At 42.2% G+C, this 27990-nt stretch overlaps 1 protein-coding gene across 2 annotated transcripts in view; it reads right to left on the reverse strand.

Moving 5' to 3' along the window:
* caskin1 (CASK interacting protein 1) overlaps positions 1-27990 on the reverse strand; it is a 379139-nt gene that overhangs the window by 31427 nt on the left and 319722 nt on the right. The window contains exons 15-18 of one of the 2 annotated variants that reach the window (XM_055651671.1): positions 27163-27260; positions 12860-12970; positions 8073-8225; positions 6021-6122 (exon numbers count right to left, since the gene is read on the reverse strand). In XM_055651671.1, coding sequence (XP_055507646.1) covers positions 6021-6122; positions 8073-8225; positions 12860-12970; positions 27163-27260 — 464 coding nt within the window. The remainder of the gene's footprint in view (positions 1-6020; positions 6123-8072; positions 8226-12859; positions 12971-27162; positions 27261-27990) is intronic. The other variant, XM_055651672.1, reaches the window with a different exon arrangement.

Genomic DNA, 27990 nt, shown 5'->3' on the forward strand with positions numbered 1-27990 from the left:
CCCAACCACTGTTTTAAAGGAAATGTAAAATGATGCACAGTGATTGTCCAACTAGTGCTTGTTTTGAAACTTCCAGAGGATATGGGCTAGAAGATGACACACAACAGAGTTGGACTGTTAGTTCAAATGCATTTTAGTTTCCAGAAAGCACTTTTCATACAGATCTCTAGGCATGGTAAACTTTCTCAATTAAGTCATCTTTAGCAGTCATTCATAAATATGTACAGTATTTTAAATAAATACATCGGCGATGCAATATTTTATTAACTATTGGTTGATAAACAGTGCAGTTTATATCAGAGGCCATGCTGCAATATAGATTCAGCCCGAGATGCTGCCATACTTCGAATAACCAAAAGTATAAAGTGAAACGTGCACATTTAGGAAGAACTAGTTAATCAGCCTCTTGCACCCTGTTGCCTCTCTAATTGGGTAACTCTGGCAGCAACAGAATGACTAGATGAATATATTGGCCATAGACTTGAAGGATTGTTGGAAGATCAGTAGTGTTGTCCTCTGTCCTCTCCTCCAAAGGGGTGCCACTTGGGCTAAAAGAGGATGAGAAAGAGGAGATAGAGTGAAACTGGGGCTTAAAATGGGAAGAATATTGTACTACAAGGTGTCCGGATAGCAACGGCTAAAATTAGGGATCAGTTGATGGTCTCACCAATAACTCTAAGTACTAAATTATGCCAATCATATGGAGTTATGTGCATTGCAAGCTGAAACTGAAGCTTCAAACTGTGTTGATGTACAATTTTTTAACATCATGGATGTTCTGTCATTTAAACAAAGCACATAGCCTGAATGAAAAATCTTCAGTGTTGCTTTTTTCAATTCTAATCTGCTGTTGATGTTTTCAGATAGATTTATTTCCCCCTTTGTCACGCTATTTCATAGTTTGGTCTACTATTATCCACTTGTATGATGTATCAAACTACTGAAAATCAACATTATATGAACAATTTGTCCTGAAATTAATGTGCAGATCAACAACAACTAGTGAGCATAACTGACCCCATGAACTGTGAATTGCCACATGCTGCTGGAGGATCTGCACCACTTCATCATTATCTTGGTGAAGATACCATTATTCCCTTAACTCCCAGTATTTTTTCATGAAGTTGCTGCAATTGCTTATATGCTGTTCATTAAATTCACCACAGAAAGTTACATCTGGTGGTAATGAACAAAGTAAGCACCTTTTTTTTTACAGATTTGAGAATGACTAATAACTGTCTCTCAACCTTGCTTGCCCAGAAAATGAACATTAAAAAAAACATGGCATTGCATTCTTTCGGGTGATATGTTTTGGAGATGTTAATAAAATCACTATCTAAATTTAACTTTTCTTTTCCTGTAACTTTTCCTCTCAGTTAACACATACTCTCTCTCCCTTTCTACATTTTCCTCAATACTTGTACCTGATGTTGAACTCACTGCCCCTCTTCCCCTACGCCTATGTGCTTTGTTTATTTCTCAGACCTCCCTGTTTATCCAGTTGTTCACCAATATCTTAATTGCTGGGTAGTTCTCACTGGGTGCAATCAACCATGAACTTTCAATAACTTTGAGTGGATGTGAAGAGTGCAGGAATAAATCATGTATCACACCAGACATTTCAGTAAATTTAGCATTTTCGAGTCTGACCTACTTGTACAATGGATAGTGCCTATATTTGGCTGTTTCTATAATTTCTCAGCTGCCCTATTTTTACTTTATATTGAAGAATTTCAAGTATGTATTCTCATAGAAATATGGCTAAAATATTTCAGAATGTAAAATAATTAAATGCAAGCTAATTGGCTTTATAAGGTGAGTTGATCTGAATTGTAGATAATGATTGTGATGGTGTGGACATAGTTTGTAAGAACAGAAGAAAAAGAATCAGAAAAGGCCAAAGGACCCCTGGAGAATTATTTTTAATTCGGTAAAATCATGGCTGATTTTCCACTGTCACTTTCCTGCCTTACATCTATAGAATCCCTAGCATTCTAAAATCTGCTAACATCCGCCTTGAAAGCTGATTCCACTCCAAATCACATCTAGAACGAGGGAGAAAATCTCAAAATAAGGGGATCAGCCATTTTGGATTGAGCTGTGCGAAAAAATATTTGCTAAATGGGAATTAAATCTTTGGGATCCTCTATTACCTAGTATCTACAAATCATTTGACCTCAGCCTTGAATATGCCCAATGACTGACCACCCACAGCCTTAAGGGATAAGGAATCCCAAAGATTTACAACCTGGTTAGAAAATTAATTTCTATTCAACTCAGTCTAAAATGCCTCACCCTTCTTTGCTCCCAGTTCTAAATGCTATTAAGCGTGGAAACAGCTATTCAACAACTACATTGTCAATTCCTTTCAAAATCTTATATATAGATCTAATTCTTCCAAACTTTAGTGAGTAAAACCTAATTTTACTGACAGGTCATTTCGTCATCGCAGTAATCAATCTGCCCTATCTCCAAGGTAAGTCCATAATTCTTTCAACATGAAGACCGAAGCTATATGCAAAGCTCCCGGTATGATTTGACCAAAGTGCTGCATAACTGTAGCAAGACTCTATGATTTATCTTCCTTGTTCTTACTCCTCTTTCAATCTTCTGAATGGAATTCCTGCCCATCAAACAGTATTTACAAGTAAAAAGTTTGGGGATCCAAATCACATGGCTGTTGGAGCGCAATAATGAGCTTTTCCATCTACAATTTGGTGTTAGTCAAAATGCGATGAGCTGATATACTCCCAGCTGTCCAGTTCAATTGCAACTCGGAAATAAACACATGAACCAAAAACCACTGCAGCCTCATTGAAAATGATGCAAAACAGAGAATAAATATCTCTGAATCCATAGGATTGATTGAACCTTGGGTTTTTCACGTTGGTCATGTCATGAAGTTGACTTTTTGTGCAAAAAAAATCATTCAGGAAGAAAAGTTAAATGGATGAAGTTGTCTGGTAAAGGTTGTTTGCTAATTGTTTGCGGTGCTGGCTCGAAGGGCCGAATGGCCTACTCCTGCACCGATTGTCTATTGTCTAATGTAGAAAATAAAACGATAACATTTGATTGAAGGGAGCTTTTTGCCCTTGAAAGTTAATATCAGCTCAAACCTTCCATATTATTATACTGATTGTATTTACCAATGCCCAGACTAGAAAGTTAATACCAAAGTAACTTTAAACACTTCTTTTTAACAAATAAATGTATCCAAAAAGTTTATTTTCTCACCTTACCGCTTTGGAAAATTCATTGAAGAATTGTTATAATTGCCAATATTGCCGGTAAATTAATTCACAATACTTGAGATTGAAAAAGGATAACCTGGTCATAATTAGCTGCTCAAATGAGTAACTAATTCATTAAAGAATTCAAATAAAGGGCAGAAATCTTTGCTTGGTCCTTTGTATTAGCATCACAATAAAGTATATGTATATTGTATTCACATCAAAAATCCAGGTGCCATGAAAATTAATTTCTGGTGAAGAAATACATTGCCTGTACAACACCATATCACCAGTATACTCCGTGTGATTGAGGATGTCTCCTATTTCAAACACAATGTATTAATGTTCCCTGTTATATCATTCGCCTTAGGAACTTAACACAAATGGGTTGACATCTTTGTCACCTTTATTACATTCTGGTTCCTTTAAATGAATGATCAGGTCTAAAGAACAAACTCCATGGGAAGATAGCAGAACCATTAGTAAATTAAATAATTCCTTTCAGAATGAAACATTGTGGGATATAGTACACGTAATTTCAGATGTGATATATGTCAAGTATTGCATGCTTGGGAGGAACATGCAGATTTAGAGCTGTCCTAGCTCCACTGGAGGTTTATGTTCATAAGACATGGGAGCAGAATTAGGCCATTGGGCCCATCGAGTCTACTCTGCCATTCGATCATCGCTGATCTATTATTCCCGTAACTGCAAAGGAAAATTAGATAATTTGTTTCATGAAGTAAGGGCTTCCTCACTTCACATCCGAGTGTGTTATAGACACATTGACCGAGATTGATCATTCTGATTAGATATACCTCATCAGAATTGTATCACAGAACCAGCAGATTGAAAGTAGGTGAACTTGATGACCAATTTTGACCAGCAGTTCCTATATATAAAAGTATTCTTCAACCATCATACAAGTTGGTGCAGCGGCATTTACAGTGCCAGAGACCGGGTTTGATCCTGACTTCCGGTGCTGACTGTACGGAATTTGTACATGCTCCCTGTGACTGCTTGGTTTTTCTTTGGATGCTCCGATTTCCTCCCATGTTCCAAAGACATACAGGTTTGTAGATTAATTGACTTCTGCAAATTGTCCCTAGTGTTCAGGATAGAACTAGTGTACGGGTGATTGCTGGTCGGCGCACTCAGTGGGCCGAACGGTCTGTTTCCATGCTGTAGTTCTATACTAAACTAAACGTGTAGAGATGGAAAGGTAAATAATTTACATTTAGATGATTGAGTCAGAGTAGCCAAATATATCTTTTTTGATACCTTCTTTATCTCCATGGATTGGGCATTGAATGATTCTCTGTTCAATCCACAGTGACCACAGGGTAATTTTAAACTGTCCATTTGTTGATCAAGTATTCAAAAGCTGTTTCTGTTTAGAGTTGTTAAATATAGAGCTATACATTGAGGGTTAAATATAGAGCTATATATTGTATAGCTTCCGATGTTCCGATGTTGTATGTTTCCGATGTTCTTTCATTCATCGCCAGATGATGTATCTTCCAGAAGTCCATCCATAATTTCTTTAGACTTTAGATATACAATGTGGGAACAGGTCCTTAGACCCACCGTGTCCGCACCGACCAGCAATCACCCAGTACACTAACTCTATTTTACACACTAAGGACAATTTACAATTTTTTACCAAAGCCAATTAACCCACAAATCTGTACATCTTTGGAGTGTGGAAGGACAACAGACACTAGGTGCAAGAGTAGGCCATTTGGCCCTTCGAGCCTGCATCACCATTCAATGTGATCATGGCTGATCATCCCCAATCAGGAAACCGGAGCACTGACAGAAAGCCCATGAGGTCACAGGGAGAATGTTCAAATTCCATACAGACAGCACCCATAGTCAGGATCGAACCCGGGTCTCTGGCGTTGTAAGGCAGCAACCCTACCGTTGCACCACTGTGCCACCCTGAACTGAACTGAGTGGTTTGATAACCCATTTAAGGTGGTTATGTTTCAATCGGAGAAGCAGGTCTGAGGTTGGAAAGTCCAGATTGGGTAAGAATAGCATTAATGAAGCAGAAGGCCTTTTATAATCATGGTCACCTTTATCAATACGGGCTTTAAATTAAAATAGATTAACTCAATTCATTGATTTTAAATCCCACGCCATTTTGTGCTGAGATTTGAACTTAAACCTCCAATGCCCTTAGTTTTGTTTATAGACACAGCATGGAAACGGCCCATCAGCCCACAGAGTCCATGCTGACCTACGAGCACCCACCCGTACACTAGTTCTATGCCTCTGGATTGCTGGTTCAGCATTGTAACTACTATGGTGCTTTCATACCTATTGTATAGCTCTCTTGAATTTAATTTTCCACTGCAGTCAACTGACGCTGTTTTTAACTTCCTAAACATCCTCATTTTGTTACTCTAAATAACTGCATTAAATGCTATAGGAGGGTATCATGTATATCAATTACTGGACTGTTTAATCCATTGTAGCATTTGATCAATGATTTGTTGCTGAATTGTTAACACACTTCAGATGCTACTCAGTCTGCTGTTAAGCCTGCTTCTACATTCCAGCCTTCCTACTGAATGAATCCTACTTGCTGGCAATTTACACACAACTCAGATTGAACCATTGTGGAATGGATGGGATGGTGGGTGAGATGTAAAGAATAATGACTTAGATTTAGGGTAGGTTTAGGGTTCAGGACAAGAAGATGCCATGGATTGGTGCTGGAGGGAAGGACATATGGTTCACTGACTAATAAAGCCTTTTTATATTGAAGCAGGTGATAAAACTTACTGGTTGGTAGTCGGGCAACCACTCTGAGACATTCAGGCGATTTATTTCAATGGCAATCTTTTTCCTATGTCCGGGTTTTGTTACTCCAATTGCTGTTAGATCCTAGAACACAGAGTTTGTTACAATTCAAGATGCCATTGTTGAAAGTGAAATTCACAATGGATGTGGTATTAGGCCATAGCTAACAATTACTAAACTGACATCAGCAGTTTCCAAAAGTCTGTCAGAAACCATAACCTTCCAATACAACTGTGACTGTCTAAGGATTTGTATTGCAGAAGATTCAACTCAACATCAGTGCAGCAAAAACAGTTGATATAATTGAAGATAGACACAAAATGCTGGAGTAACTCAGCGGGACAGGCATCATCTCTGGAGAAAAGGAATGGGTGACGTTTCGGGTCGAGACCCTTCTTCAGATATAATTGATATGTATTAAAGGGAAAAGCCTGCGACATTAGTATGAGTTGTCTGGAACAAGGAGATTTTATTTGTTTGTCATGTTTTATAAAGGGTCTCATATGTGCTGCTCAGTAACACAGGGTCATTTTAACCCATCTCGCTGGATGGTAAACTCACATGATCCTGTGGCAATTGCTCTTTCACTGCCCTGTGCTTCTCCACATTGACATGATCAAGCTTCCTGAAAACTGGGTTAATTCAAAATTTGCCTCATGAATCCTCTTAATATTTCATTGAGAGATTCATGGAGGTGTCTGGTATTTAATTTCTGATCTGCATGGAATTTGCCTAGAAGTGGAGTTGTCTTTACCTTCTTTGCTATTCTAGATTGTGGGTTGGCTTTTGGAGGGAGGCGTGACTTTAAATTCCCAATTTCTCATCCTATAATCTTGAAATAGGACACACAAAGTGTCCAAAATCATGCCAGGGTTTTCCAGACTTGTTCTAACAAAGAACTTGCCAGTGATCTTCATACATTATCATTTCGTAAGATCATGGAACCATCCAGGAATCACCAGCTTATGTCAAAAGTGAATTGCGTAGAAATTTGTCTTCTGTTAAATGCACTAAATTCATGATATAGTGACATATATATATTGAATGCTGATTCTATTGACTTTGATGGGACTAAATTTCATAAATGAAGGTTGGTATGGTTTTGTCACTATTATTTAGTGCATAATTATGAAGATAAGTATCTATACATCTTGTTATTAGTTGGTTAAAATAACTAATGCATGGTTATCTTCCACATAAGACCATTATTAGCCCAACTCACCAGCTACAAGTTCCATGGGAATAGCAGATTTATACCTTCCAACATAACTATACAATCTGCCCAAAACTGACGAATGCAAAATAAAATCAGTTGGCATGTAAAATTGCCATTGTGCTGGATATTGTTAAATTTCCTGATGAATAGATTAGGATAGATTTTTTCCTCTAATTTTGAATCAGTAATCTATAAAGCATGGAGCCCACTTTAAATCTTGTATTTGGTGCCTCAACTCAACTTGGGGTGGAAGATTGCAACCTTCACGTGGTCCGCCCTGTTTCAACTAATGCAATCGACTCGACGTGCACAAACGGAAAATCAAATAGAACTGGTTGTCCAACAACTTTAAGCTGTGCACGCCACACGAAAGAAGAAGAACTCAACATTAAGTCTTTTAGGGTTAGGGCTAGGTTGGGTATTGGTCCTTGGAGAGAAGCGTCTGCAGATACTGGAATGTTAAGCAAAAAAAAAAACAAACTGGTGGAGAAACTCAGCGGTTCAGGCAGTAACTAGAGAGAAATGGACTGATGACATTTTTGGTTGGGTCCCTTCTTCAGAGGGTCTGAAGATGAGTCATGACCCGGAAAGCCGTATGTCCTTTTCCCTCCACAGATGCAGCCTGACCTGCTGAGTTCTTCCAGCAGTTTGTTTTTTGGGAGTTGGACTTTGTTTGGCTTAATAAACTATTTCAAAGATTCAGAGATTTATGATTATGTAATTCCTCTTCCTTTAGACTGGAGTTTTGGATTAGTGAATAAAAGTTTGTTTTTTTCCGGTCGGCTAATTGAATGCCGCACATTTTGAGAAACTCTCACCTTGGGGGGAGGTAAGTCTGGCTTAGAATGCCTTGCCCCTGAGGCAGCACACCTCCTGTCGACTGAGTTGGTGCCAAAGTTGACGAGGAGTCCACCACTTGCTCGACATTCATCCTCCTTCTTAGCTGAAGGAGGCTGAATGGAGACAGGAGCCTTTGAGAGGAAAAATGGGGAAAGATCAGGGGTAAAATGTGAAGGAAGGAAGGAACAGCAGAAAGTCTTGTGTTGGGTCAATGCCCAAATAAGGTTAGTCTTGAATGAAGGGAGACATTGGAGACCAATTCAGCCAACCTTCTGCCCTAAATTTAATTTCATGTAACCATATGCACAAGATGCTGTGCTATTCTCCCACAAGTTTCAATAACTTTCCAATTCCATTTTCAGCTCAACTTTAAATGTTTGATTTCTTCACTGATCAGGTACCTTTGCCTATTCTGCATTGTTGTAGTTCAATCCATACATCGTTAAAAAGCTATTAATCCGTTCCGGAAAACATTAATAGCAAACTCCAAGCTTCAGACATCTCCTGTCCAATATGCAGGGTACTTCCCAGCATTAATTCATATAAACTTTCATTGGCACAGACCAGAAATGTACAAGATCATGAGAGGTATAGATAGGGTAAATGCACAGAGTCTTTCACCCAGAGTAGGGGAATCGAAAAACAAAAGACATAGTTTTAAGGTGAGGGTGACAGATATAATAGGAAACTGAAGGGCAACTTTTTTAATACAAAAGATGGTAAGTATATGAAACGAGCTGCCGGAGGAAGTAGTCGAGGCAGATACTATCACATCGTTTAAGAAATAGGCACATGGATAGGATAGGTTTAGAGGGATTTTGGCCAAATGCAAGCAGGTAGGACTAGTGTAGATGTTGGTTGGCGTGTGCATGTTGGGCTGAAGGGCCTGTTTCCCAGCTGTATGACTCTATGACTAAGGCTTTTGGCCAAAACAGTATCCATTTTATTGCCAATTGATATCATCATGGTTTCAGATGCTAGATGAGGGGGACCAGTGCAATTCTACCAAATATTTGTTATTAATCTAAATAATGTATGTTTTATTGATTCTATGATTTCTTTGTGGCCATGAAAGGGAAAATTGATGACTATATCTACCACCAGTGCTTCTGGAAGGAAGAATAAACAGGTGTATTTAGGTCATTGTATAATTCATTTCAATTTAGGGCACATGCCTATGTGCTCTCGAATTGAATGGTTGACTTTCAGGGGGTAGTTGAGGTAGCTACAGTATATTGTGTACTCTTTGTGTAAGAAAGAACTGCAGATGTTGGTTTAAATCAAAGGTTGACACAAAATGCTGGATAGATAGATAGATAGATCCTTTATTGTCATTCAGACCTTTTGGTCTGAACAAAATTACGTTGGAGTAACTCAGCGTGTAAGGCAGCATCTCTGGAGAGAAAGAATGGGCGACGTTTCGGGTCAAGACCCTTCTTCAGACTGATATCAAGGGAGGGGGTGGGATATAGATAGAATGTAGGCAGAGACAGTAAGACAAGTATGAGAACTGGGAAGGCGAAGGGGATGGAGAGAAAAAACAAGGGCTATCTGAAGTTAGAGAAGTCAATGTTCATACTGTTTGGGTATAAACTACCCAAGCGAAATATGCTGTGCCGTTCCTCCAATTTGCGCTGGCTGATGGGGTGGAAGGTGAGGACTCTGTCTTTGTTACGAATGGGGGGAGGGGGAGTAAGAGCAGAGCTGCATGATATTGAGGAGACCCTAGTGAGAGCCTCATCTATAATGGAAGAGGGTCTATAATGGAAGGATCTCACTAGGGTCTCCTTGATAAAACAGGGGTTCACTTCTTCCATTATAGATGAGGCTCTTACTAGGGTCTCCTCGATTCATAACAAGGAAAGAGTCCCCCTTGTCCTCACCTTCCACCCCATCAGCCGTCACATACAGCATATAATCCTCCAACATTTTCGCCACCTCCAACGGGATCCCACTACTGGCCACATCTTCACATCTCCACTCCTTTCTGCTTTCTGCAGAGACCGTTCCCTCCAAAACTCCCTGGTCAACTTGTCCCTTCCCACCCAAACCACCCCCTCCCCAGGTACCTTCCCCTTGCAACCGCAGGAGATGCAACACCTGTCCCTTTACCTTCCCCCTCGACTCCATCCAAGGACCCAAACAATCTTTCCAGGTGAGGCAGAGGTTCACTTGCACCTCCTCCAACCTCATCTACTGTATCAGCTGTTCCAGGTATCAATTTCTCTACATTGGTGAGACCAAACGCAGGCTCGGCGTTGTTTCATTGAACACATCCGCTCAGTCCGTCTTAACCTACCTGATCTTCCGGTGGCTCAGCACTTCAACTCCCCCTTACATTCCCAATATGACCTTTCTGTCCTGGGCTTCCTCCATTGTCAGTGTGAGGCCCAGCGCAAATTGGAGGAAAAGAACCTCATATTTCACTTGGGTAGTTTACACCACAGCGGTATGAACATTGACTTCTCTAACTTTAACTAGCCCTGGCTTTCTATCTCCATTCCCTCCCCCTTCCCAGTTCTCCCACTAGTCTTTCTGTCTCCGCCTACATTTGGTCTTTGTCCCACCCCCTCCCCTGACATCAGTCTGAAGAAGGGTCTTGATCCGAAACGTTGCCCATTCCTCTTCAGAGATGCTGTCTGACCCGCTAAGCTACTCCAGAATTTTGTGTCTACCTTCGTTGTGTACTCTTTGTCTTTATATACCTTTTCATTTAAATAGAATGAATATATGACATAGCTGCAACTTAAAAGTGATAAGAATTTGAAATAGATAAAAGCAATACATTTTATGAAAGAACTGCACATTTTTATTTCAGGTACCAATAGGCGTGAAATAAAATAGAATGGAAGTGGAAGAACTTGTATTACCAGGATCGGCCTGCAGAGTTTTGCTACTTTGACGGTGCCACAGGCCGATGAGTACCTGTCAGCCTGCATGAATCACCACACCGGGGGAGAGTTTGTGAGAAAATAGGAGGTAAAAGTGTTGGATTATACATCGTGAATGATAGGCAATTTGCCTCTAAAAATCCAGAGTGGCTAAGGATTCTGATGCCAAATGCACCTGAAATGACTGCAGCTTGTGATGCAAGTAACTAATTTTAATTCTCTGTTTCACTCCCACTCTGCCCTCTCTGCCCTCAGCTTCGAAGCTTCAGGGAACAATACTTCACCTTCTGATGGGCACGTTGTTGCCTTCCAGACTCAACACTGAATCAATCATTTCTGATTATTAGCAATATTATTCCAGATTTCCAATATTCCTTTAATTATTTCAGTGAATTGTTATGCATCTGTTCTTTGACTGGGCTGTTGTTTGCTTGCATAATCAATTTTTGCCTTTCAATCCCCCTAGCTTTCCATCCTGTCACAGACTTTACATTTTGTTCTATTCTTCCCTCCCACCTTAATGTGCAGCTTGAAACCTGTCTCTAACTGTTCCCCGTTTTAGTGGTTTCATTAATATGAAGCTCTTTTTCTTTCTGCTCATATGCTGCATGTGCTTTCTGTCATTACAGTTGGCCTACAGTAATTTGTAAAGCGTACCACATAAAGATGGCAGATTCCCCCCCACCCAGTAAACCATGTGAGCTTCTATTGCTTCATTACTGTTACTAGCTTTTTATCGCAGGCTAATTAATTAATTGAAATCCAATCCCCCTATGATCTTTGTGGGATTTGAATTCAAATATTTAATCCATTGATTTAAACAGTGCACTACCATACCAAATATATATCACACTTCGTCTTAATCCTTTAAGGGTATTTTTCTTAAATTGATATATAATCATGTAATCATTATTGCAACCTAAAAGTGATATGAATCTGCACGTTCTTGGCGATAATAAAATGGACAAAAAGTAGGACATTTTATGGAAGAAAATTTTAGATTTACAGTGCCACTAGAATCGGATTAAAATAATAAGAGAATTAGAAGAATTGGGAGTTAGTGTGTGTGTGGTCTGTGGAGTTTTGCTATTTACACATTGACAGAGGCCAGTGGGTGCCTGTCAGTCTGCATGAATCGAAGGTAGACACAAAATGCTGGAGTAACTCAGCGGGACAGGCAGCATCTCGTCTGCATGGATCACTATGTCAGGAAGGGGCTTGCGACAAAATAGGATGTAAAAGTGTAGGAAGGAACTGCAGATGCTGGTTTATACCAAAGATAGACACAAAGTGCTGGAGTAACTCAGCGGGTCAGGCAGCATCTCTGGAGAAAAGGGAATAGGTGATGTTTTGGGTCGGAACAATTTTTCAGACTATATCAGGATGTAAATATGTTGGATTATAACAGTGAATTATGTCATTTATCGACAAAACAAAAATTTGAACCATATTTGTGAGAACCAAAACCAGTTCTCAGTAAAAATACATAAATGAATTAATGGCGGGAGGCAGGTCATGTCTCTTTTACTTCATGTGGTGTAAGAAGCCTGTAGTTTCCTTTGACTAAATAATCAGGAACAGCTTTTAGTTAATTCACTTTCACTGTTTGGGTTAATTGCAATGGAATATGATTGCAGATGAGTGCTTTTCTGTCATTATCTAATGCACAAACCTCACTGTGGGTATTAGTATATTTACAGGAACAAGTTTGTAGGAAGTGGATTTAACTGTCATTTTAACCAATTCACCATTGCTCAGGTGGTAGGCCGAGCAATTTTGTTCAAACACATGCAGCATTTGGAGGCCGATGTCACCCAGTGGCATCTCACTCGGTCTCTGTTACCACTTGTCCCTCTTGCTGTTGGCAGACTTACCTCTGGGGTCATGCGGCTGATGGTTGGAATGTCATAGCCAGCATTGATAAAGTTAGCAGCATACTGCTGGAGTTGGAATTCACTGAGCCAGTTAAAAACTGTTTCTGGGTTCTGGATAAAGGATAACAAAAAAAAAATGGAATGGGAACAGTTTAGAATTCAGTGGTAAAAAAAAATCTAACGTCAAGATGTCACATCCTTTAGAAATCTGGAGGTAGTTAAGTCTTCAACAGTAATGCTGAATTATTTAAAAACAACATGTGATAGCGTAGAAAGAAATGGCCAAACACAAATTACTACGGAGCCAACTAAATGGAGGGATGAATTGATATGATGGCAGCCACACTTGACAATCGTGACCATCTATTATATTTTGGAAGTTGCTTAAAGCAAAGTTAAATATTAAGGATTCCATTCTTAATTGGTTCTTTCGATACTAAAAGAGAAAAACAAAACATTCTGTCACAGTAATTATTGTGAGGTAGTCCCTTGGAATCAAGGATGTTTTGTTTTCACTGATGCGTTGAAGATGCCTTGAAACGTGTGCATTCATTAAACATTGTACACCATTGTACTATCATAACATCTTCTGTTCCACCAGAGGCTCAAACACCCTCGACCACAGCCACACAACCATCAAAGATGCCGAACACTGCATCCCAGCAATTCTTTTTAGAAAATCTGACCATCAGGCTGCGCTGCCGTTCTGCTTACATGCAGAATCTGAAGCTCTGGATCCAGTATAGAAAGTTGCACAGTGCTCGGCTGTGGAAAGAGATAAGCCTCTACACGACTGCTTTGGGTCAATATTCCATATTCCATATTCAAATACTGAGCAACTAACCTAAATGAGTTCACTATTGCTCTCACAGACTTCATCAGCAAATGTGTAGAGGACTGCGTGCCAAAGACAACAAACTATGGATGGATCATGAGACCCGCTCCCTAGTGAGGACTGAGTCTGCGGCGTTTAGGTCGGGTGATCTCGATCTACACAAGAAATCTAGGTAAGATTTTCGCAAAGTCATCAGAGATGCCAAGAGACACTTCCAGACTAAGCTAGAGTTGTGGACTAACCAGAATGATACCCCTGCACTGTGGTAACGTTTGCATGTTATTATACGTGACAAAGTGAAGTTGGGCAAAATTGCTGGCAACAACCCATTCCTCCATGACAGGTTCAATGCATTCTATGTTCACTTTGAACAGAATGTCAGTGGAATGATGCCACCTGTCCCAAAAGCTTTTGGCGCTCCTGTATTCCCAGTCACCATTGCAGATGGCCTGACATCTCAGAACCTGCTCGAACCAGCTGGCATGAGTATATGCCGACATTTTTAACCTCTCCCAACTCCAATATAAAGGGGTTGTCCCACTTGGGGGACCTAATCTGCGAGTTTAGAAGAGTGGCTTCGACCTCCAAACTCGCAGCATGGTCAACACGTGGTCCTAGGAGGTCCTATGAGGTCGCTGGAACTCTCCTTCATGCTCAAGGGAAGTTCCCGAATACTCGTGGCCTCTGCTAGGTCGCAGAAAAATTTGCAGCATGTTGAAAAATTTTCCATGAGTAAAATTTGGTCAGCATGGTTCTTTTGAACTCGTAGTGCAGTGGAGTGGAGTCGCTATTTAGTTACAGGCAGTCGAGGGCAGCCGTAGGCAATCTCCTCCGCTGACCGGGCATTTTATTTGGCTCTTCGGAGTTTTCAGGACCAGGGAAAACTGACCGATAGGTAAAATGCCTGCTAAACATTATTATACTTCTTAAAAGTGTCTCCACTCCTCCTTCCACCCCCCCCCCCCCCCCCCCCTTCTCCCCCCTTTCTCTCCCCCTCTCCTCCTCCCCTCCTTCTCTCCCCTTCTCCCCTCCCTCATCTCTCCCCTTCTCCCCTCCCCTCCTTCTCTCCCCTTCTCCCCCCTCCCTCATCTCCCCCCATCTCTCCCCTTCTCTCCCCTTCTTCCCCCTCTCTAAAGGACTTACAGTACACTGTGGCAGCTGTTTACCTTCCTCTTCATCGCGGGTGTGAATTTCAGACGGTGCTCCCCCGCTTTCCCTGGCCCCCGCCTTTGTGGTGTGTGTGTGTGTGTGTGTGTGTGTGTGTGTGTGTGTGTGTGTGTGTGTGTGTGTGTGTGTGTGTGTGTGTGTGTGTGTGTGTGTGTGTGTGTGTGTGTGTGTGTGTGTGTGTGTGTGTGTGTGTGTGTGTGTGTGTGTGTGTGTGTGTGTGTGTGTGTGTGTGTGTGTGTGTGTGTGTGTGTGTGTGTGTGTGTGTATGTGTGTGTGTGTGTGTGTATGTGCGTGTGCGGTCGGTCGGTCGATCCAGCTCGCGGTTTCAACGCGGTCGGTCGATCCAGCTCGATGCTTTCCAGGCGAGTGCCTTCGAGCTTGAAGGCCGAACACACTCTTCTTAACTCACGGATTAGGCCGCCCAAGTGGGACAGCCCCTTAAGGTTTCCACCTGCTTTAAAAAAAACTCTATAATCCCAGTATCAAAGGAAAACAAGGTCGAGTGCCTTAATGTCTACCATTGGTGGCTCTGAGCCACCATCATGAAGTGTTTCGGTGGGTTGGTCATGACTCATATCAACCCCAAACTTTCAGACATCTGGATAATAAAGGCATCAACATCAGATTCCTATTTAGTGACTAAAGCTCGCCTTCAACTCCATAATCTATCGCTATGCGCCTACCACCATAGATGCCATCTCCTTAGCCCGACACTCATCCCTGGAACATCTGGATAACAAAGACATCAACGTCAGATTCTTATTTATTGACTAAAGCTTGCCTTCAACCCCCATAATTTCAATAACATTGACTTCCAACCACCCAGCTTGCAACTCGATCCTTGATTTCCTAACTCCTAGAATGTAATGTGTCACAATAGGCAACAAAACATCCTCCATGATAATTCATAACACCGGCCTCCCACAAAGTTGTGTTCTCAGTCCCTCACTGTACTCCCCATACACTCACAAATGTGTGCAAATTCTGGCCTAACACCATTTACGGGTTTACAGATGACACCACTGCGGTGGTACAGAGTACAGGATGGGAATTGCCATGACAACAAACTCTCCCTCTGTGTCAGAAAAATGAGGGAGCTTATGATCGACTTCAGAAAACAGGATGGAATACCCATTCCAGCCTATATCAATGGTGATTAAATAGTTGAGAGCTTCAGGTCCCTAGGTTTTAATATGAACTATTACTCATGGCACAATCACATTGAGGAAATGGTCAAGAAAGCACTCCAGCTCCTCTACATCCTTTGAAGGCTAAGAAAATTTGTCATGTCTCAAACGACCCGTACCAATATCTTACTGTGGAAAGCATCCTATCCAATGCATTACAGCTTGATATAGCAACTGTTCAGTAGGTATTTGATACAATTCCACATGGTAGGCTGCTCTGGAAGGTTAGATTGCATGGGAACCAGGGAGAGATAGTCAAATGAATGGAGAATTGGTTTAATGGATGGTAGCAGAGTGTGAAGGATGGTGGAAGGATGTTTTTCAGACGGGAGGCCTGTGACTAATGGTATGCCTCAGGAATTGGTGCTGAGCCCACTGCTTTTGTGGTTTACATCAATGATTTGGGTGATAATGTAGAAAACATGATTATTTCAAAATGGGTGGTATCGTCGATAGTGAACATGGTTATCAAAAATTACAGCAGGATATTGATCAGCTGAGCAAGTAGTTGAAGAATGGTTAATGGAGTTGCAATTTAGGAGGGCAAACCATTTATCAAACTGTTTCAAAGATTGAATACTTTCACTCAGCACATTTACCATTAATTGACCTAGAGGTTTACAAGATCTAATTACCTCCGATAGATTCCTAGCCTTAGTCCTATAAATATGTTTCAATTTTAATCCGAACTTATTTGAAAATGTTTGACAAAAATCTGCTTTAATCCACTATATCTCTTTCAAATGCTATTAGCAGCACGGCTAAGCTACATTATAATAAAGCAAAACAAATTCTAGAGGCGGCACTGTGACAGTTCGCCGCAGCTTAAATGACATTGTGAAATTAAGATTTCAGCTGTTGCTATAGCAACACCCGCAACCACCAGCGGCTGCTTCGGGCAACTCAGTCCCAAATAAAATTGAAGAGCGAGCGAGTGCCACAACAAATTGATATTACACAGTGAGGGGCTTTACAGTTTCACAGTTCACTGTGAAAATGTCACTCATCCAATCAATTTTAATGGTGGTTCTACACTGACCAACAATTGAGTTTTCATGTCCTGCTACTCCTTATGTCTAATTGCTTTCTAATTATAACTACAACACATTCATTTACATCTGTTAACTGTGGCTCAGGGAGTAACCCATGGCTTACACAAAGCAGTGACACTCAAACTGTGCCCAGTTCACTGAGGGCCAAGGTGATATTAGGGCGGCCCAGTAGCGCAGCGGTAGATCTGCTGCCTCACAGTGCCAGAGACCCAGGTTCGATCTCAACCTCAGGTGCTGCCTCTGTGGAGTTTGCACATTCTTCCTATGACTGCGTGGGTTTCGTCTGGGTGCTCCAGTTTCCTCCCACATCCCAGAGCCGTGCAGGTTTGTAGGTTAATTGGTCCTCTGTAAATTGCCCCTAGTGTTTAGGATAGAACTAGTGTGAATGGGTGATCGATGTTCGGCGTGGACTCGGTGGGCCGAAGGGCCGCTTTCCATACTGCTTTCTAAACTAAACTAAACTAAATTAGGTATCGGGCCCTTGACTGTTCCCATGTTTTAATTGCCTGCTGCATGATGATGGGGTCAATCTAATTTGCTTTGCTTTCTTCCAAGGCTACTAGATCACATGAGACAAATCTACTTTCTAAAATTTTGATTTCCTTCCTTCCTAAAAGCATTTTTTATGGTGCACTCAAAAACTGGAGAATCATTTTAACCAAAAGGTGTCACAAATTATAGTTAGTTACAAGTTTGGGTCTACAAATCAGGAAGCAGTCAAAACCGTTAGCGACCAATATTATTAGTTTACTTTATTATTATTATTATTGTTATTATATTTATATTTTTATTATTAGTTTAGAAATACAGTTTAGTGGAAACAGGCCCACTGAGTCCGTGCCGACCAGCGATCACCTGAACACTAGTTCTAGTCCTACACACTAGGGAAAATTTACAGAAGCTAATTAACCTACAAACCTGTATGTATTTGGAATGTGGGAGGAAACCGGAGCACCCAGTGGAAACCCATGCCGTCAGAGGGAGAATGTACAAACTCCGTAGAGACAGCACCCGTAGTCAGGACCGAACCCAGGGCTCTGGTGCTGTAAGGCAGCAACTCTAACCACTGCACCACTGTGCCACTTGAAGGATTTATCTCAGTAACACAATTTCAAGAGATTACCCCTTGTGGACAAATTAATTTGTGGTACAATTGTGTTACATGAGCAAATTCAGCATCTCATATTCAGTTTGTATGAAAAAATCAGTATCTATCAAGATGGCATTGGTTAGAGTGAAGACTTTATATAAAGCAAGGTATGCGCATGAAAATAAGATTACGAGTAGTGGTGAAATTTACAATTCCAGAGATTTCTGGCATGAAAGTATCTCAATATCTCTCTGTAAGAGTGATCATCGGTACAACAAACTAGTATTTTATGAAGTAATTGAAATGCTTCAGTGTCTGAACAGTACTTCTTATTAACGACACACTAAATTATGTTAAAACAACACACACAGTAGTTAGTCACATTAGGCAATCTTTAAATGAATGCAGGCTTAAAACAGCAACCACCAATATTTTCCATGTCATTTATATTCCAGAGACATGTGAATTGTCGTTATAGATGCAAAGGAAGCAAATTAAACTATGGATGATTGTACATACAAGGAACTGCAGATGCTGGTTTACAAAAAAAGAAAATGTGTTGACTGGGTAACTCAGCAGGTCAGGCAGCATCTCTGGAGAACATGGATAGGCAATGTTTCTGGTTGGGACTGCCGTTTTGAGCCAGGGACCCTTCTTCAGACATGAAATGTCGCCAGAGAAGCTGGCTAACCTGCTGAGTTACTCCAACACTTTGTGTCTTTCATTACGGATGAGTATAGCTGACTACATAAGGAGGCCAATGTCAATGGGGACAGGTTGGCTTTAAGAATTGAAACTGGATTGAAGTGAGTTGCTCAGCAAAAATGGTACAAAATCATTCACTGGAAAATGGCGCTAAACATGGCGCCTCTCATGCGCGGGATCAGTAGACTATTTCTGTACATTTTGCTAATCAAGGATGTGCTTAGGTATAGCAATAGTCCACTGGAATGTTTGTAAGAAAATAATTTGCACCACTCATGTGACAATAAAAGCATCATTGAAGCATTGAAAAGCACCGTTCAATTTTTGTGACAACATTATCAGGTGACTGGCAACACTTAAAGCAAACAAGGTTGGTTGACTATGTAGTGATTACAAGGTAATTGACAACAAATCTCTCTGCAAATGATCTATAAGCAGAATTGACAGGAGCTACATTTCAGCAACAAGATCTATCACATATACATGCCCAAATGAATGTAAATAAGGAGTATCAACGAACAATCATTTATGTCTTTGTTTTGCATAAAATCACTATGTGATTTGAAATCATCTTAGAAGATTTGTTCAAGCTATGGCTTTAGACTTTAGAGATACAGCACAGATACAGGCCCTTCAGCCCACCGATTCCTGCCAACCAGCAATCACCCCGTACACTAGCATTACCCTACACACTAGGGACAATTTACAATTTTACAGAAGCCCATTAGCCTGCAAACCTGTACGTCTTTGGATTATGGGAGGAAACCGGAGCACCCGGAGAAAACCAACGTGGTCACAGGGAGAACATCAAACTCCATAAAGACAGCACCCATAGTCAGGATCAAATCCAATTCTCTGGTGCTGTAAAGCAGCAACTCTACCGCTGTGCCACCATGTCCCTCCTATATTGGACAAAATGTTCCAAAATTTAGGTAATTGTCTATGAAATTAAGTTGATAATACCAGTTGCCAAAAATACTAAAGAACAGGAATTTTAATACTAAAGGAAGTGTTCTGACTGGCAAGTGAACACAATATAAAGCTCAAAAGAATAATATGTTCACTTGTTCATTTATATTGGACTGAAAATAGCTGCAAGGTCAAGGAAAAAGTGAAAGCAATTCTAAAGATCAGGAAATCTGAAAAATAAAGTGGAATTTATATTCTACAGTGGTACAATACTGTACTAGATGTTGCCAGATCATGCAACAGTCTAGACATCATTAAATCGGTTACTAAACAAAACGATGAGAAATGGAATTGGAGCGAAACCCCCCCCCCAGCAAAAGACACATGGCATTGAGGAATTGTATAATATGATTGAGTTTCCAACCTTTCTCTGGAAAATGATTAGAAGATGGACAGAGGAAAGAAACCTCAAAGAAATGCAAGGTAGACACAAAATGCTGGAGTAACTCAGCGGGACAGGCGGCATCTCGAGAGAAATATTGGGTGACGTTTCGGGTCGAGACCCTTCTTCAGACTGATGTCAAGGGAGTGGGCGGTACAGTGATAAAATATAGTCGGAGACAGTAAGACTGGTAGGAGAACTGGGAAGGGGGACAGGATGGAGAGAAAGGGAAAGCAAAGGCTACTTGAAGTTAGAGAAGTCAATGTTCATACTGCTAGGGTGCAAGCTACCCAACCGAAATATGAGGTGCTGTTCCTCAAATTTACGCTGGGCCTCACTCTGACAATGGAGGTGGCCCAGGACAGAAAGGTCAGTGTGGGAAAGTGAGGGACAGTTAAAGTGTTGAGCAACCGGGAGATCAGGTAGGTTTAGGCACCCTGCGGAGGTGTTCAGCGAAACGATCGCCGAGCCTGCGCTTGGTCTCTTCTGTATATCGGCGAGACCAAACGCCATGCTTTCCACTGTCACCTTAAAGCTATGGCCCCCAGTATTTGATATTTCCATCCCGGCAAAAAGAGGTGGTCACTCCACAGCTCAAGAAAGTTCAGGCAGAGAGGGAATAGGTGATGTTTCAAAGGTTTCAAAGGTTTTTTATTGTCACATGTACCAATTAAGGTACAGCGGTATGCAAATTATTATACAGCTATGCGAAAAAAAAGGAACAAGACACACAACTACATAAAAGTTAACATAAACATCCACCACAGTGGATTCCCCACATTCCTCACTGTGATGGAAGGCAAAAAAGTCCATTCTTATTCCTCTTTATTATCCCACGGTCGGGACGGTTGAACAATCCGCAGTCGAGGCGATCGAAGCTCCCGCAGCCGGTGGTTGAAGCCCCCGCGTCGGGGTGATTGATGTACAGTGTCGGGGCGGTCAATGCTCCTGCAGCTTGGAGTTCCCGAAGTCGGTCTCTGATCAGAGACCGTGAGCTCCGTGATGTTAAGTCGGCCAGCACCCACGGTTGGAGCTCCGAGGTCGATCCCTGGCAAAGGGACCGCGGGCTCCACGATGTTAAAGTCCCATAGGCTCCCCGCGGTGGAGCTCTCAAAAGTCAGTCTCCAGCAAAGGCCGCCAACTCCTCAATGTTAGGCCGCAGTGTGGACGGAGATACGATACGGAAAAAACTCCCATCTCCGTCGAGGTAACAGATTAGAAAAAGTTTCCACTAACTTCCCCCCCCCCTACTGCCGACATAAAACCATCTAAAGAACACTAAAAACATATTTGACACATGCTATTAAAACACAAAGAAGGAAGGGATAGACAGACTGTTAGCGAGGCAGCCATTGCTGGCTCCACACTTTGTCAAGCAGGGATGGATTCTCTTGCTTTTATATTTATCTTGTAAAAGATGAATATAAATGACAGTCTCTCACTTTTATATTAATCTTGTGAAAATAGGGCTTAGAATCGTGAATACACATGTGATTCTCTGGGAGAGTAACAAAATGACCATGAGTGCATTCTAGAAGTTAGTCTACAGGAGACTGAAAGGAACAACTCCAGAATTAGCCAAGAAATGAAACTATCGGGTCAAGTTGCGGATCCTAGATCAAAAGTTTATTTCAGAACATCAAAGAGATGAATTAGTCCTATAGACAATTTACATCTGCAAATGATGTACACAACTGACTCACTGTTTACATCAAAGATAAAACAGTGTGTGTTTTAATGATTGTTTGTGATGGCAGGTACAAGTGAGAGTGAGGAGGTGTTGAATGACTGGATGAGTTACATATGCTTTGGAAGCTTCCTGCTTGTCTTCACACTTGATTCCTACAGTATTGCTAGTTTTAAATAGTTACTGATGGACAGCTACAAGTTCGTAGTCATCGATGGTGATGACAGGCGGCGCCTCTGTATCCTGCCCCAAGACATTAGTTTTCTTCAGGCTGATGGTCAGCCCGAAGCCCTTGCATGCCCGATAGAAGCGGTCCATCGGTGACTGTAGTTCCTGCTGGGTGTGGGACACAACTGCAGCATCGTCAGAATCAGTTCACCGTACCTCGTCTCCACAATCACCGACAACCTCTCCTTGGACACGGAGATTGATAAGAGGATCGGGAAGGCAGCTACAACTCTCGCTCGCCTCACAAGTCGAGTGTGGACCAACCCAAAGCTGGCAGTGAAGACAAAGATAGCAGTCTACAATGGCTGTGTCAACAGCACGCTGCTGTACGGCAGTGATACATGGACTACATATGCCAGACAGGAGAGAAGACTCAACATGTTCCACCTTAGAGGCATCCGCCAAATCCTGGGCATAACCTGGCAAGACAGAGTGTCCAACGCCGAGATCCTGTCTCGCGCTGGCCTTCCCAGTATGTACACTCTACTCAGGCAGCACAGACTGCTGGGGCTGGGGCATGTCCACCGCATGGAGGATGGCGTTATTCCAAAAGACATCCTCTATGGAGAGCTACATCTGGGAGGCGAACCATCGGCCGCCCCCAGCTACATTACAAGGATGTATGCAAGAGAGATATGAAGGCGCTCGACATCGATGTGGAGTCCTGGGAGAGCCTTGCAGCTGACCGCACGAGGTGGAGAGATACCCTGAACCAACATCTCAAAACGGGGCAAGAGAAACTGTTGAACGCAGCGGCAGACAAGCGGGAGCGCAGAAAGGAGCGCAGCAACTTCAACAAACCAGAGACCTCACACACACAAATGTGACCTTTGCCACAGACACTGTCACTCCCGCATTGGTCTCTTCAGCCACAAGCGACGCTGCTCTAGCTGAGGTTTGGAGCAGGCAGCCAACAGCTAGGATGCATCACCCATGGTCAGTCATGACCGAGGGGGGCCTAGAAAATAGTTACACGCATGTACAAGTGTAAATGCTTGCACCCAGGTGCGCTCATGTTTTTTTTCCTAATTTGTTCATGGAGTGTAAATAATATTTGGCATGCCCAGCCTCTATTGTCTTTTCCTTACTGATATAGGGCTCCGTGAAATGGCCTTCCCTGAGTCAGTAAGGAAACGTTTCATTCTCCTTCCCATTCCTACACAGACCTTTCTGTCCTAGGTCTCCTCCATTGTCAGAGTGAGGCTAAACACAAATTGGAGGAACAGCATCTCATATTTCGCTTGGGCAGCTTACAGCCCAGTGGTAAGAATATTGATTTCTGTCAATTCAGGTAGCCCCGACATTCCCTCTCTCTCTATCCCACCTCCACCCAAGTCACACGAAGGAGCTGATCATGGACTTTAGGAGGGCACATTATCCGAGGACGTACACTCCATTGAGGATAAATGGGGATCCTGTGGATAGGGTGAACTGTTTTAAATATCTGGGAGTCCACATCTCGGAGGATCTGGCATGGGCATCACACACCTCAGCACTCGTGAGTAAGGCAAGGCAGCGCCTTTACCACCTCAGGCAATTGAGGAAATTCAGAGTGTCTCCGAGGATCCTCCAGTGCTTCTACGCAGCGGCGGTGGAAAGCATCTTGTCCGGAAATATTACCATCTGGTTTGTCCTTGCTCTGCCAAGGACAAGAAGACTCTGCAGAGAGTAGTGCGTTCGGCCGAACGCACTATGGGAACTTCACTCGCCCCCCTGCAGGAACTATACAACAGGAGGTGCAACTCCAGAGCAAATAAAATCATGGGGGACCCCTTCCACCCCTGCAACGGACTGTTCCAGCTGCTACGGTCAGGCAAACGCCTCCGTTGCCATGCGGTGAGAACGGAGAGGTTGAGAAGGAGTTTCTTCCCAGAGGCCATTTGGACTGTAAACGCCTATCTCACCAGGGACTAACTCTACTGAACGTTTTTCCTTCCATTATTTATTATGTAAAAGAATATGTGTGTTATGATTGTGTTTATAATTTGTTTGGTTGTTTGTCTTTTGCACAAAAGTCCACGAGCATTGCCACTTTCATTTCACTGCACATCTCGTATGTGTATGTGACAAATAAACTTGACTTGACTTGACACCAGCTTCTCATTTTCACCCTACAAACAGCTTACAATGGCCTGTTTCCTTTATCAGCGTTACTTTTTTGCTAATCTTTCTTTCATTGTTCTTTATCTCTCCACATCACCGTCTATATCTCTCGTTTCCCTCATCCCAAACCAGTGTGAAGAAGGATCTCGACCCCAACGTCACCCATTCCTTCTCTCCAGAGATGCTGCATGTCCCATGGAGTTCCTCCAGCTTTTTGTGTCTATCTTTGGTTTAAACCAGCATCTGCAGTTCCTTCCTACACATTTAACCATATAAGGTTGTCCACATGGCTGTGAGTCTGGATTTACATATATTGCAGACGGGATAAAGAACAAGGAAGGAGATGGTTTGAGGCCCGCAGCAGCCTGGGACTTGCCTGGAACAGGCACCGTTCATACGAACTGGAGCATGGACTTTAAAAATAGCAGCAAAACATGGCGCTTGCATGCCGTCTCAGTAGACTATTCTGTACACTTGCTAATCGGGGATTGGGGGTAGGGCAATTGTCCACTGGACTGTTTGTAAGAAGAATAACTTCACTGTGTTAGCACTTTGCACATGTGACAATAAAACGATTATTGAATAATTTAACTATTGAATGGGGGTAGATTTCCTTCCTTGAAGCATGATCCTGAAAACCGGCTGTATTGATATGCCAACACAGTCGTTTGTTTTACCAATAGTACTTTTTAATTTGCTATTTTTATTTAGACACTCAAAAAAATCCACATCTGTCATGGTGCAATTGAAACTCACACTTCCAGATAAATAGTCACAGTATGGCAGTCAAGTCTGATAACTTAACTGCCATACGATTGTGCAAGTGTGTGTGCACATGTGTATCCCGATATGTGTGTGCGTGCATATATATGCGTGTTTGAGTGTGAGCATTAGTATACATGTGTGTAGCAATGTTTCCAATGTGTGTCTGGGTATTTATGCAGTAGTTCATGTCTGTACCTCTAAGTGTGTGCATGCATGTATGTGCATGGGTGTGTGCAGGCATACGCCTGTCTTACTCTCTAACCCATTCCCATCTGCCTATTTCCAATTGATTGCTGCTCACTTCTACTTCCTTTGAAGAGCCCACTCCCAGCCTGTTAACTTATTCCTCTGCACAATTGCTGACTGCCTCATACAATGCTTCAAACCGTTTCTGTTTTAATTCATCGAGGTTACTGGTGCCTCTGTATGTTGCAGGGTCTCATTTAACCTCAATGATTCAGAATAGCCCAGGGAGGACTACCACCACTCTTCAGCTTGAAATACACAAAGTGCTGGAGTAACTCAGCGGGTCAGGCAGCATGTGCTGGAGAACATGGATAAATGTTGTTTTGGGTCAGGACCCTTCTTCTGAGTTACTCCAGCATTTTGTGTCTTTCATTGGTAAACCAGCATCTGCAGTTCCTTGTTCCCACCACTCCCCCCCCCCCCCCCCCCCCCCCCTTCCTGGTACCATTTTGACCACAGAGACACTGGGACCTTTTCTTAAAGGAGTCTCCAAAATCTAACCCAGCACTGGAGATGCAAGAGACTGCAGATGATGCACTCTCGAACAAAAAAAACAATCTAGTGGAGGAAGTCGGTGGGTCAGGCAGCATTGGTGGAGGGAAATGCTCAGTCCAGATGAAGAGTTTCAACACAAAACATCAATTTTTTTACTGTAAGGCTGTTGGTTCTACATCATTCAAAATAAATCTACCCCTCGCAAAATGCCTTTGTTAACTGGAACTGGAGTCACGATGGGACAAGAGCAGGAAGGACGGACAAATTCTCCTCCTTCAGGGTCATATGCCTGCACTCTTGGTGTACACAAAATTCCATACATTTAGCGTGAATTGGATTTGAACATATCATTGGACTGCTAGTGCTACATCAATTTGACTATTGCACCTATATAAAAAGTAAAGCAGCAGTGGCTGCAACCGAGTCTTCAAAATGAATAGTCATAGGAACATGTGAGAAAGTCACATTTCTGAGAGTCTAGGACCAGAGGCCACAGCCTCGGAATAAAAAGATGTAGCTTTAGAAAGGAGAAGGAATTTCTTTAGTCAGAGGGAGGTGAATCTGTGGAATTCATTGCCACAGATGGCTGTGGAGGGCAAGTCAACGGATATTTTTAATTCTGCTTCTGGAACCAAAAAAGAAATTACTAAAAGAAATCCCAGTCAGGAGACTGGAAGTCTGTTCCAATTCCAGGAAGATACGCGTGGGTTTCCGTAGATAAGGAGACATTTAAAGCCTTTCAAGTCAACCAGCTGCCATCATGCTCCAGTGTCCATATAACATCATCTTTGTTAACTTGGTCTGTTAACTTGGCTTCTTAACTATATCATTGAGCATTGTTACTGAAGCAATCCATCTCTGCAGCATCTTTTCTGAGTCACAATCAGGTACACGAGTCACTGAAGGAATGCCACAAACTAGAAAGGTTCAATGTAAACAAATGAGGATTAAATTTGATCAGATTATTTTCTGTTTACATTATATGACGCATCTTTCAGTCACGACCGACCTGCCGATGTGCTCTATAACCATTGAGATAAGAATGATCGGTGCACTCAAGATACAAATTCACCAACGAAGAGTTAGATACACGTCATGTAAGTAGGCAGTTACTGGTTATAAATACCTTTTCATCAGTCTCACAATGGAGTGAAATGCAATGTAAATTGGATTGGTCATGCCTGACAGTTTGTCAAAGAGAATTTCAACAGATACAAATCTTTTACAAGAATAAATGATTACTCACCGCCTTCCAGCTCTGATCTCAGTTGGAGAAATGGCCGTGCAGATAGACAGGCAGAGAGAGAAGATAAACCTGACTGATTTGAAAGCGTACATCTATCCCCAGCAGCAGTTTCTGCTCAGGGTGCTGGTGTTTACCAACTCACTTACCTTTGCTTCTGATAGTGTCTCTGCCTTCTTCAGTTGAGGTTCGCCATACGGTTGCTCTGTTACAGGACCACTGGCCGCGCCCTGGGGCCGAACAACCCCTGCGAGAAAACAGAGCCCCAAAAAAACGTTTAATGGACATTATTAGCCCTTCTGTCTTGCACATTTGACAGATTCATCCAGGATGAGTCACAGTCATACAGCATGGAAACAGGCCCTTCGACCCAGCTCACCCATGCCCCCATCTAACCTAGCCCCATTTGCCCACAAAAGGATACAAAGTACTGGAGTACCTCAGCGGGTCAGGCAACATATGGGAAATTCCGGGCCAATAACTCCAATATGTGTCCACCCCCGAAATGTGATTTCTGCTCCTCACGGGCTAGCAGATTTTTTGACCATATGAGCGGTCATTCCTGTCCTAACGTCACACCTTTGTGCCTCGTGAAAGATAACACTGGATTAAAATTGGGAGTGAACGTTTTGGCTACCATTTTCCCTTCCTCTCCTCAGACCATGCAGCTGTTGTATCCCACACTAGTTGGAGGTTAACCCTGCACCCTGGCTTCAATGTCCCTGATTAGAGACACAAAGTGCTCGAGCAACTCAGCAGTTCGGCAGCATCTCTGGAGAAAATGGATAGGTGACGTTTCAGGTCAGGACCTTTCCAGTCTGACGATGGGTCCTAACCCGAAACATCACCTATCCATTTTTCTTCAGAGAGGCTGCCTCACCTGTTGAATTACTCCTGCACTTTGAGTCCTTTGGTATAAACCAGCAGCTGCAATTCCTTCTTATCACACTTGACAAATGTTGCTTGTAATGCATTCT

The sequence above is a fragment of the Leucoraja erinacea genome, chromosome 20 (assembly GCF_028641065.1).
Source record: "Leucoraja erinacea ecotype New England chromosome 20, Leri_hhj_1, whole genome shotgun sequence".
In the NCBI taxonomy this organism is placed as follows: domain Eukaryota; kingdom Metazoa; phylum Chordata; class Chondrichthyes; order Rajiformes; family Rajidae; genus Leucoraja; species Leucoraja erinaceus.